The sequence below is a fragment of the Rana temporaria genome, chromosome 2, assembly GCF_905171775.1.
Source record: "Rana temporaria chromosome 2, aRanTem1.1, whole genome shotgun sequence".
Lineage (NCBI taxonomy): Eukaryota > Metazoa > Chordata > Amphibia > Anura > Ranidae > Rana > Rana temporaria.
In genome coordinates, this window is record NC_053490.1 from 300,690,248 (window position 1) to 300,702,887 (window position 12,640).

The following is a 12,640-nucleotide window of genomic DNA, read 5'->3' on the forward strand; positions in this document are numbered from 1 at the left end:
TTTTAGTTTGTTTTTAGTTTTAGCTATTTTAGGGGGATATCTGTGTGTGCAGGTGACTATTACTGTGCATAATTATTAGGCAACTTAACAAAAAACAAATATATACCCATTTCAATTATTTATTTTTACCAGTGAAACCAATATAACATCTCAACATTCACAACTATACATTTCTGACATTCAAAAACAAAACAAAAACAAATCAGTGACCAATATAGCCACCTTTCTTTGCAAGGACACTCAAAAGCCTGCCATCCATGGATTATGTCAGTGTTTTGATCTGTTAACCATCAACATTGCGTGCAGCAGCAACCGCAGCCTCCCAGACACTGTTCAGAGAGGTGTACTGTTTTCCCTCCTTGTAAATCTCACATTTGATGATGGACCACAGGTTCTCAATGGGGTTCAGATCAGGTGAACAAGGAGGCCATGTCATTAGTTTCTCTTCTTTTATACCCTTTCTTGCCAGCCACGCTGTGGAGTATTTGGACGCGTGTGATGGAGCATTGTCCTGCATGAAAATCATGTTTTTCTTGAAGGATGCAGACTTCTTCCTGTACCACTGCTTAAAGAAGGTGTCTTCCAGAAACTGGCAGTAGGACTGGGAGTTGAGCTTGACTCCATCCTCAATCCGAAAAGGCCCCACAAGCTCATCTTTGATGATACCAGCCCAAACCAGTACTCCACCTCCACCTTGCTGGCGTCTGAGTCGGACTGGAGCTCTCTGCCCTTTACCAATCCAGCCACGGGCCCATCCATCTGGCCCATCAAGACTCACTCTCATTTCAGCAGTCCATAAAACCTTAGAAAAATCAGTCTTGAGATATTTCTTGGCCCAGTCTTGACGTTTCAGCTTGTGTGTCTTGTTCAGTGGTGGTCGTCTTTCAGCCTTTCTTACCTTGGCCATGTCTCTGAGTATTGCACACCTTGTGCTTTTGGGCACTCCAGTGATGTTGCAGCTCTGAAATATGGCCAAACGGGTGGCAAGTGGCATCTTGGCAGCTGCACGCTTGACTTTTCTCAGTTCATGGGCAGTTATTTTGCGCCTTGGTTTTTCCACACGCTTCTTGCGACCCTGTTGACTATTTTGAATGAAACGCTTGATTGTTCGATGATCACGCTTCAGAAGCTTTGCAATTTTAAGAGTGCTGCATCCCTCTGCAAGATATCTCACTATTTTTGACTTTTCTGAGCCTGTCAAGTCCTTCTTTTGACCCATTTTGCCAAAGGAAAGGAAGTTGCCTAATAATTATGCACACCTGATATAGGGTGTTGATGTCATTAGACCACACCCCTTCTCATTACAGAGATGCACATCACCTAATATGCTTAATTGGTAGTAGGCTTTCGAGCCTATACAGCTTGGAGTAAGACAACATGCATAAAGAGGATGATGTGGTCAAAATACTAATTTGTCTAATAATTCTGCACTCCCTGTATACATACTGTATATATATATATGTGCAACTACTGCCTGTTCAAATTTGGCATTGATCTCTTGCATTGTGCTGTACAGCAGAGCTCAGACTGTGAGAGGTAAAAGAAGCCCTATGAACCAATCAATTGTGTTTTAGTACGAAACACACTTCTTCAGGACAAAGGAAACCAAGAATCTAGGTAAAATTCAACACAAGTCCTTATGGTATAGTTGTACTGAGTAGACAAACACCTCAAACATCACATAGTGATATGTTTCATTTGTGAATGACATATGCACACTTCTCAATTTTCCATTTTGGCACAAAGACACCTAGTGAAAAGAACCTCCAGATGAAGGACCAACATAGGGGCCTGCCAAACACTCAACTTAACCTTATGTGGGTTCTTCATCCTTATAATCTAGTACTTATCCCCTGTGATTCATGTAGTAGCTATGTGCTTTTTTTTATATATTCTTTCAATCATTGGGATGGATTTTGATCCATTGCTTTTAAATGTTTTTGTAAACTAAAATAATTTATTTTTATGTATTTATTTTTTTTAGCTTTATTTTTTTTTCTTGCTGATGTTGATTTTCTTGATTATCCCAACATTTTTCTTATATGAATACCAAAGACGTGGGGCTTATTTTACTCCTATAAAAACTGATATGAAGATCATTTACCCCCATTAATACAGACAGTGGGACTTATTTAACTTTTATTGATACCAAGGACGGGGAATGGGGAGCTACAGTGGCAGTTTATAGGTGAGCAGAGGGGCCCCTAAGATTGAGCTTCCTGGAAGGGGGTTATCACTTTTAATATACACATCTTTTCCTGGTAATATTATGATATGTTTGGCTGTCGCTGAAAGGCGGTTAGAGTTCCCCCATAGATATCAATGATTGATAGGCTATAGTTCCCCTATATTATTAATGCATTATAAGGCTTGTTAGAGTTCCCCCCTAGTGATGAATGCTTGTATGTTTACGTATCCTTTTACCCAGAGCTTCTAGGACAAGCTACATAGAAACTAACTTGCCATTTTGTTATTATGTACTAGGCGAAGAATGAAAACATTAGATAAGCTGTAATAGAAATGATATTGCTATATTCTATGCACGGTGTATAATTGTGATGAATATTACTTGTATAACCTAATTACTTACATATGATTGGCTGGGACAGGGGCGTCCCTTCTTGTATGATTTGATTATGTACAAGTACGCAGGAGAAATAAAGCTAGTCTTGGACATACCATATGTGCGTGTGTTTCTGACTGCCAATGCATTGAGGACTTTCCATACATTCAAATTGTCCTTAAAACCCGGGTCTAGTTGAACTACTTACCTAACAGTCGCTACTTTATGCCCTGGGTTCTTTATGCACAGCGCACTGTTCTTGGCCACTTTGAATAGCTTGGACAATGTATAGTAAAGGTGTTCATTTACTAGAGATGCAGCTCTCTATTCAATTTTTGTATACAAATGTGGCCTTTAAACAACAGTTTACTGTATGATCGCCTCTACTGTCAAAACCAAAATGTGGAGAATGCTCTAACAGCAACTATCAGTTTTTGTCTAACTTAAAGTACAACTAAAGGCAAAACTTTTTTTTTTAGCTTTGGATAGTGGAGATGGATCAGAACACCTGACATTTTCCATTACCTGGGCCCCTGTTAGGGAGATGCACCCTCTCTATTTGTCCTGTTTACAATTATCATTGAATGTGAACTTAAAAGAATATCTAAAATTTTGGGTTGTCCCCAGAAAAGGGAAAATCTTGGGGACACTAGTTCTGGTGACCCGGGGGTCCTCAATGTATTCCCTTAATTTTCAGGGATTTTCTCTTACTTCCTGTTTGGCTATAAGACAGGAAGTGAAGAGAAATCTCCCCAATGGTGCACAGATGGCAAAAAAAAAGATGACATGGGGTTTTGACGCTCCCTTACTCCACTTTTCCACTGAAAACAACCCCTTCCGCTGCTCTGCTTATGTTGTGTTACCTTGTATAATATTGAGCATTTTTGGACATTTAGTTAGCTGTTTTTCTGCTTTATTCTAGTTGGTTTTATTCTCACCTGTGGTTGCTGAGTGAATGTCACTTTGTCTAGATCTTCAATTTCACGTTCATTTGCAGCAGTTGTCTGTACAGTCCTCTCATCCTCAGTAGGCCACAGCCTACTGTCTTCCTCACTGGGAATAACTACCACATTTTCAGTTGTATCTTCCCACATTTCAGTCTCTTCTTCTGTGGAACTAGGCACTGGTGTTGTAGAAGTTGAAACAACAATGATAGGTGGTAATTTGTGTATTTCTGTTGTCCTGACAATTCCTGGGGTTATATCAGCAGCGGTTGGTGCTTCCTTGAAAGGATTAGTTGGAGTGGGGGCAGCAGTCATGGAAGGAGTTTCTGGTTCTTCAGGAGGAGCCCATGGATGGTGCCGATGTACAATGGTGGCTTGGGTTGTAGGAGGAAGCCATGTTGTCTGTACAGCAGGAATGACCTGTACTGTAGGTGCTGGTTTTAGTGCTGTGGCTGTGGGAGGCAAAATGGGTGTTTCTGTTGTATACCTAACTCCAAAATCAAGCCTGGATTCCAACTCAAAATCTGTAAGCAGATAAAAATTTGTTTTATTTTAGATAACCTAGTGCACGCTACTACAGAAGGCTACCAACAACATTTTAGAAGTTGAGTTGATGGGTCAGAGACAAGTTGACGGGTAAAATAATAGGAAACTGGTGGAAAAAAGAAACACCATGGGGTTGATTTACTAAATGCGAAAATACTGTGCCCTTTGCAAATGCAGTTGCACCTATTTGTCGCAGTGAATGCAGTGAAACGCCACCGATATCCATCACTCAGTCATGTGGAAGCAAAAACATTTTTTTTTAAGATTTCCTTGAACCTAAGTACAGGCATACCCCACTTTTAAGTACAGAATGGGGTTTATTGACTATCGCTGGAGAGTGCAAAATCAGGCTCACTTCTGCATAGAAACCAATGAGCTTCCAGGTTTTATTACCAGGCTTAATTGAACAAGCTGGGGTTAGAAGCTCAATGGTTTCTATGCAGAAGTGAGCCTGACTTTGCACTCTCCAGCGATAGTAAATAAACCCCATTGTGTATTTAAAAGTGGGGCATACCTGTATTTTTTACAAAGTGAAGCTTCACTGCATAAGCTCTGGGAAAAAATTGTACAACTTTACTTGCAAAGTGTACAGTCTGTTTTCCTTTAGTAAATCAACCCCATGTCCTCTATATTTTAGCAAAAATATAAAATGACACAAAAAAAAAAAAGAGCTACATAATTTAATAAGCTATCTCTTGGTGGAGTGTTTCCATCATACTTACCACCAGATCCTGACCCAGAATACACATCATCAATTTCTTCCTCATCAATGAAGTCATCATCTCCAGAGCTTTCTAGATCAAATGGTTTCTCATCTTCAAATTCTTTACGCCACCGCTGGCCCTATGGGACAGAAACAAAAAAAGAATGACAGTTTTGCATTGAACAAACAGCTCCCAGTTATCATTCAGCATGTCAAATCTTCACACTATCCCTTGGGATAATTTGTGAGTCAGTTCTTTCTCTAGCAACATCCTTTTGTACTGGGGATGGAAATATTTTCACTGGGAAACTGCAATAAACTGGCGCTGTAACTTTAAAAGATTTGTGATGGTAACATTTTGTGTGACGGTTCTTCCCCATCCACTATTTGTTGTCATTCCCAGCTGAGGATAAAACTAGCAGCAGCAATGAGCACATACCCTTATGCCCTGTACACACGATCAAAATTTCCGAAGGGAAAAAATCCAATGGATTTTCCATCGGAATTCCGTTCAAGCTGTCTTGCATACACACTGTCAGACCAAATTCCGACCGTCCAAAATACTACAACAAGCCAAGTTCAATGCTTCCGAGCATGCGTCGACTTGATTCTGAGTATGCTTGTTTTTTTCTCCGTCGGAGTTCCACACAGACGATCGGAATTTCCATCGGAGAAAAATAAAACATGTTCTATTTCTAAACTCCAATGGAAAAAAAGGCAGGCATCCGATGAAAAAATTCCGTCCGACTTTTTTCATCGGAAATTCCGATCGTGTGTACAAGGCATAAGCCATGGGGAAAGGAAGACCCTGTCATCCAATGATCCCAAATCAGAGATCCATGAATACTGTAAAGTAGGTAGATATCACTCCATTTTCAGCCATATATCATTGTGTGTATGGTACAGTATATTTTACACGATTGATCTAAATAAAAAAATAAAAAAAATATTTGCAATATCTTCTATTTAGTGAACATTTAAAGTCCAATTGATGTCTTGCACCATTTTTCTCTTTGTTGTCTTGTAGCAAATGCTTTAAAATACTTTTTCTCTACATATGTTCTTTCCTGCTTTCACGCCCACGTGTTTTATGCTGGTATGGCTGGGAAACTGCCAACCCCTTCATCCCATGTGTCCTCATGGAATTGTATTGTACAAGTAAGGGGGTGTGTATGACCAGGTCAGTTACAGTGTACTGGACTGTGTGATCAAACGCCTTTGGATTGCGCAGTTACATTTAGACATTCTAGTCAACTACTAATAAGAGGAAAATAAGGGTAAAGCCTCGTACACACGACCGAGGAACTTGACGGGCGAATCACATCGTTTTCCTCGTCGAGTTCCTTGTTAGGCTGTCGAGGAACTCGACAAGGCAAGTTTCTCCATTCCCGTCGAGGAAATAGAGAACTTGCTCTCTTTTTGGCTCTTGTACACACGACCGGTTTCCTCAGCAAAAAAATATCTCTCAGCAAGTTTCTTGCTGGTTTTTGCCGAGAAACTCGGTTGTGTGTACGAGGGTTAAGACTACAACGTCTATTCGACTGAGTTTCTATTTCTGTGACTTCAATTGGACTTTATTGTTAAAATTAAATTATATTTTTTTGTGGATGAAATAAACTCCTTTTAAAGTGCAGGCACTCAGTATTTGCTCAAAAAAAAGAGAACACTTGTGGTAATGGATTTTGAAATGCCTTCTGCAAAGATTAAAAATACAGTAGTAATATGTTATAATTCAACTTGCTAGCTAAAACAGTCTAAATGTTAATCATTTGAAAATTCAACTAAAAAATGGCTATACATGAACTCTTTAGGCTGCGATTACAACCACAAAAGCCCAAGGTATGTAGATAAGACTAAAGTACTTTTAACTACTTCAAGTCTGGACTGTTTCACCCCCCCCCTCTTACCAGTTCAGGCCATTTTCAGTACTGATAGGCCCTGTACACACGACCGAGGAACTCGACGTGCCAAACACATCGAGTTCCTCGTCGAGTTCAGTGTGGAAGCCATTGCCATTGAACAACGAGGAAATAGAGAACATGTTCTCTATTTCCTCGCCGAGGTCCTCGTCGGCTTCCTCGGCCGAAAGTGTACACACGGCCGGGTTTCTCGGCAGAATTCAGCTCTGAACCGAGTTTCTGGCTGAATTCTGCCGAGAAACTCGGTCGTGTGTACGGGGCCTTACACTTTGAATAGAAATCACTCAGTCATGCAATATTGTACCCAAATAAATTTGATATAATTTGTTTGAAACGGATAGAGCTTTTTTTTCCCATGGCATTTAATCACCACTGATTTTTTTATTTATTTGTTTATTTATTTATTGTTTGCTATATAAAAGGGAAAAAAAATATATATTTTTTTCTTCATAAGGTTAGGCCAAATGTGTTCTGCTACATTTCTGTGGTAAAAAAATAACCCAAATAAGTGTATATTATTTATTCTGTGTGAAATCTTTGGAGACTGCAAACTATGGTGTATACTGAATATATTTGAAAATGTAATAATCCTGATGTATTGACGACCTATCTCATTTCTTTGGGCCCTAAAATGCCAGGACAGTATAAATACCCCCAAATGAACCCTTTTTGGAATGTAGTCCATGGTATTTAGTAGGAGGCATAGTGAGTTTTTTGAAGATGTAATTTTTTGTCACAATTTTTATAAAATGAAGAATATGAAAAAAAGTTTTTATTTTAACAAGCTGTTTCTTCCACACAGCATAGGCACACTTACAATTACACACCAAAACACATTCTGCTATGCCTCTCAAGTATAGGGATGAGACTTCACAGTCTAGATGCATACAGGGGCCCAAAATCCAAGAAGCACCTTTGGCCTTTCAAGGAGCATAAATAATGCATCAAATTTCCTGACTACCTATCATATTTCTTGAGTCCCTTAAGTCCAAAGGCAGAAGAAACACTCACAAAATGACCAAATTTTGGAAAGAAAACACTGCCGCCATTTTCTTGTAGACCAAGCAATAGGAATTGAGCTGCGGCACCGCCCCACTCATGTCTGTCTGTGAAATGATGTGGGAAGGGGCGGGGGTGGGCGGTGCTGCAGCTCAATTTCTATTAGCAGCCACTCGGCTGGCTCCTCCTGTCATGTCCACTGTGTACTGAGCCTATGCTGCTGGGGCATCATACCTGATGATTTAAGGTGGGGCCCTGCTGGGAATGCCTGGTTTAAGGAGGGGCCCTGCTGGGAATGCCTGGTGTAAGGGGGGGCCCTGCTGGGAATGCCTGGTGTAAGGGGGGTCCTGCTGGGAATGCCTGGTGTAAGGGGGAGTCCTGCTGAGAACGCCTGGTGTAAGGGGGTATGCCGTTGGGAACGCCTGGTGTAAGGGGGGACGCCGCCGGGAACGCCTGGTGTAAGGGAGGACTCCGCTGGGAACGCCGGGTGTAAGGGGGGACTCCACTGGGAACGCCTGATGTAAGGGGGACTCCGCTGGGAATGCCTGATGTAAGGGGTGACTCCGCTGGGAATGCCTGATGTAAGGGGGACTCCGCTGGGAATGCCTGGTGTAAGGGGGGACTCTGCTGGGGACACCTGATGTAAGGAGGGATTTCGCTCTCCCTCTTTTTTCTTTCTTTCTCTCCCTCTTTCTTTCTCTACCTCTTTTTTCTTTCTTTCTCTCTCCATCTTTTTTCTTTCTTTCTCTCCCTCTTTCTTTCTCTCCCTTTCTTTCTCTCTTTCTCTCCCTCTTTCTCTCATTTCTTTCTCTCTTTTTTTTTCTTCTTTCTCTCTCCTTCTTTTTTCTTTCTTTCTCTCCCTCTTTTTTCTCTTTCTTTCTTTCTTTCTTTCTCTCGCTCTCTCTTTTTTCTTTCTTACTCTCCCTCCCTCTTTCTTTCTTTCTCTCCCTCTTTTTTCTTTCTTTCTCTCCCTCTTTTTTCTTTCTTACTCTCCCTCGTTCTTTCTCTCTTTCTTTCTCTCCCTCTTTCTCTCATTTCTTTCTCTCCCTCTTTTTTCTTTCGCTCTCTCCCTCTTTTTTCTTTCTTTCTCTCCCTCTTTCTCTCCTTTCTTTCTTTCTCTCTCCTTTTTTCTTTCTCTCCCTCTTTCTCTTCTTTCTTTCTCTCTCCCCTTTCTCTCTCACTTTTTTCTCTCTGTCTCTCCCTCTTTTTTCTTTCTTTCTCTCCCTTTTTCTCTCTCTTCCTCTTTCTCTCCCTCTTTTTTTTCTCTTTCTTTCGCTCTCTCCCTCTTTTTTCTTTCTTTCTCTCCTTTCTTTCTCTGTCCCTCTTTTTTCTTTCTTTCTCTCCCTCTTTCTCTCCTTTGTTTCTCTCTCCCCTTTCTCTCCCTATTTTTTCTTTCTTCCTCTCCCTTTCCCTCCCTATTTCTCACCCTCTTTCTTTCTCTCTTTCTTTCTCTACCTCTTTCTTTCTTTCTCCCTCCATCCCTCATTCATCTCAGACTCTAACCACACACCCGAACCACGCCCAGGTAAGCCACGCCCACTATTTCCCGTTACCCACGCCCATTTTTTTGCCACCATAGAGGGCCCCATAGCAGAATTTTGTTAAGGGCCCCAGGGAGGTCAGGATCGGCACTGAGAACAGGACACAAGGTCTAACTGACCTGAAGCTCCCACAGAGTTCTGTTGTCTTACTTTTCTCTTTTTCTGTCTCACATACACAGTAGGGGGCAGGGGGAAACATGTTGGAGTCGTGGTCTGGATGTATTGAGCTAAGGCTGCCTTTACTGCTAACCACTCAGGCTTGGTGGGGTGTGCGGCAGCCGGGATATTTATTCCTATTTCTGCAATCAGCTTCCAGGTTTTGATACCAAAGCTTGGTTGAACAAGCTGAAGTTTGAAGCTGATTGGCTACTATGCAAAACTGCACCAGATTTTTCACTCTTAAGTTTTAGTAAATCGACCTCACAGAGACTTTCTCCGCAATCTTTTAAATAAGCCATATAACCTCATAGCTCTTCTGATTCCAACCCTGGTTCAGAAGAATATGTCACATGCATACGCCCTACGCAAAAAAAGTGTGTCTCTTTGTCAGGGAAGTGGGAGACAACTGCAAGTCAGATAGCAATATGGTGTGTACTGAGCTAAACCACCACAATACCAGGCTTTTAAAGACAATTGAAAATGAGTTATAGTCTACCAAATACACAACCCAAACTCAAGAACACGTAAGACATAATTGCACAGACCTGTACCATTCATGACTATCAACGTCATGTTGAGGACCTGGACACCAGAGTGAGCAGAAACCATGTTACAGTTTGTAGTCAACCAAAATCACCCAACAAGAAGACTTAAACCCAATCTAACAAACAATCTTTGACAACATTCTTGGTCATCCCTCCTTGCAATGTACCAAACTAGATCTAGCTCACAGAGCACTAAAACCTAAGGGCCCACCATCTAGACCCAGGAATGCGATCTGTAAAGTGCATAATTATGCTATAAAGGAAGAAATTAAGCAAAATGCCCACATTATGAAATCAAACTCGAAGGTGAATCTCTTCATATCTACCTTGATTTTTCCTGGTTCACTCTACAGCAAAGTCAACTTCCTCATTTACTCTTGAGCTTCTCTTTTAGACAGTAACATCCCATACCACTGTAGTTTCCCCTTTACCCTGACAACAAAAATTGATGGGGATCCTCTACATTAAAATACCCTGAAGATATTGCCTCGTTTTGCAGAAACCTGGATCTACCTTTAACTCTGCTCCCTGGTTTGGCTCCACCCCCTACAGTTCCTCAACATTCTGAGGACTGGTTTAGGTTTTCATTGAAGAAACGACTATGTGCTACACTTGTGCCATCACAACAATCATTAATATACAGGAAACGCTAACTTGCAACTTCCTGCTAATGGATAGTTCTTTCTTGACTGGACCCTTACGACCAAGTGCACACCTTTTCCCAATAGACACTCACAAAACCATGACCTACACCATGCTCTCACTCTACTGGGCTGTAAAATACCAATTTTTATTATTTACCTGTGCATACTCATAATGTATTGGGCATCTCAGTCAATTACAGGCACTCATATAATCTATTTTGACCTTCCAAATACAGTGCCTTGAAAAAGTATTCATACCCCTTTGTTTTTTTCCACATTTTGTCATGTTACAACCAAAAATTTAAGTGTATTTTATTGTGATTTTATGTGATAGACCAACACAAAGTGGCACATAATTGTGAAGTGGAAGGAAAATGATAAATGGTTTTCAATTCTTTTTACAAATAAATATCTAAAAAGTGTGAAGTGCATCTGTATTCAGCCCTCTGAGTCACTACTTAGTATAACCACCTTTCATTGCAATTACAGCTACAAGTCTCTTTCGGGATGTCTCTACCAGCTTTGCACATCTAGACAGTGACATTTTTTCCCATTCTTTTTTGCAGAATAGCTCAAGCTCTGTCAGATTTGATGGAGAGCGTCTGTCACAGATTTACAATTAGATTTAGGTCTGGACTCTGTCAGAGGCTACTTACCACAATTGGAGATGCGGAGTGTTAGGCTGACACACCGCACTCGCCACGCTCCACCATGGGCACGTGCCGGCATGTTATCCTGCTGGACATCATATGATGCCCAGTCAGAATAACAGAACCTTGGGGGTGGGGCAGGAAGGAGGGGGGAGGGGAAAGAAGGGTATATAATAAGCTAAGTAGTAACTTAGGAAATAACAGAGTGTATACAATTAATAGAATGTAATGTAATTGTTATACTATTACTAATAATATGTAAGACTAACTGGAATTGTGGTAAGAAACTTATGAAAAATAAAGAATTTATAAAAAAAAGCATAACAGAACCACTTTCTGGCCATCAATCTGCTATAGGCAGGAAAGTGGTTAAAGCTGGATTTTGCTCCACAAAATGACTTATACTGTCTACCTCTATCCCAACTTCTGTAATAACTTCTGACAAATCATGTCCCAGCAGCCTACTGAAAATGGAAGAAGCAACCAAATAATGTGGACTAAGATTGGGGCATGGAATGGAAGTTCTGACATGTAAAAGGTGGATTGTCGCAAGGCAATGCTGGATCTGCTGTCCAGGTGAGTATGATACTTTTTAAGAGAACCTAACATAACAGGTAACGAGGAAAGGCAGTGGCAGTGGGTAACTAAAGGTTCCCATTAGAATCCAACTTAAAAAAAAAAGTTTTCGGCTTGTTTTTGTCTAGGAGATTGGAAAACAGAGATATACTCACCTAATCATCCAATCCTCCCTGCACAAGACTGGCCCCTTTGACTCGTGAAGCCCCCCCCCCCTGGTTCTAGTGGTCTTGTGCGGTGGACTGTCCCTGATGTCACCATGCCCATTGATCTGCTTTGGACGTGAGGACATTGGGAACAGTCCATTGCTGAATCATGAGGGAGCGCCAAATGCCGGTGGAGTGGAGGATCGGGTGAGTGAGCTTTCTCCTCTTCCATGGACAAAAAAGGAAGCAGTTGACTTGTGCATTGCGAGCACATCCCCATTGGGTAGAGTTAGGCTTTAAAGTGTTACTAAACCTAAAACAGTAAAATCAGTCTTTATATACAGTAAAGCATTTGTGTTATACTCACTGTGAAATCTAAGAGGTAAATCCTCTGCATTGTGTAAAAAGGCTGTTTAATCCTGACTTCTCTGATTCTCCCCTTCTCCCACAGTCCCCAATGCATCTTCTGATAGAACAGAGCTTCGGGGGCACTCTGCACATGCTCAGTTTGATGTGTATTGCTGGAGAGTTTTTGTTTTCTTTGGAGGGTGCATGTGATCAGCACAGGGCCAATCAGCACTGTCCAGACAGAGAGTTAGGGGTCCTGCAGCCTCATAGGCCAATCAAGGCAGAATGAAAACTCCTACAAGCTTTAACAGGTGCTTGTCTGGACACTGATAGAAGTCACAAGCCTGCTATATACTG

The 12,640-nt window shown here is 41.2% G+C and overlaps 1 protein-coding gene across 1 annotated transcript in view; it reads right to left on the reverse strand.

The window, feature by feature from the left end:
• The window catches only part of LOC120926948 (syndecan-3-like), a 180,274-nt gene that overhangs the window by 35,611 nt on the left and 132,023 nt on the right, over positions 1-12,640 (reverse strand). The window contains exons 2-3 of the mRNA XM_040337288.1: positions 4,776-4,896; positions 3,502-4,031 (exon numbers count right to left, since the gene is read on the reverse strand). Of these exons, the coding sequence (XP_040193222.1) occupies positions 3,502-4,031; positions 4,776-4,896 (651 nt within the window). The remainder of the gene's footprint in view (positions 1-3,501; positions 4,032-4,775; positions 4,897-12,640) is intronic.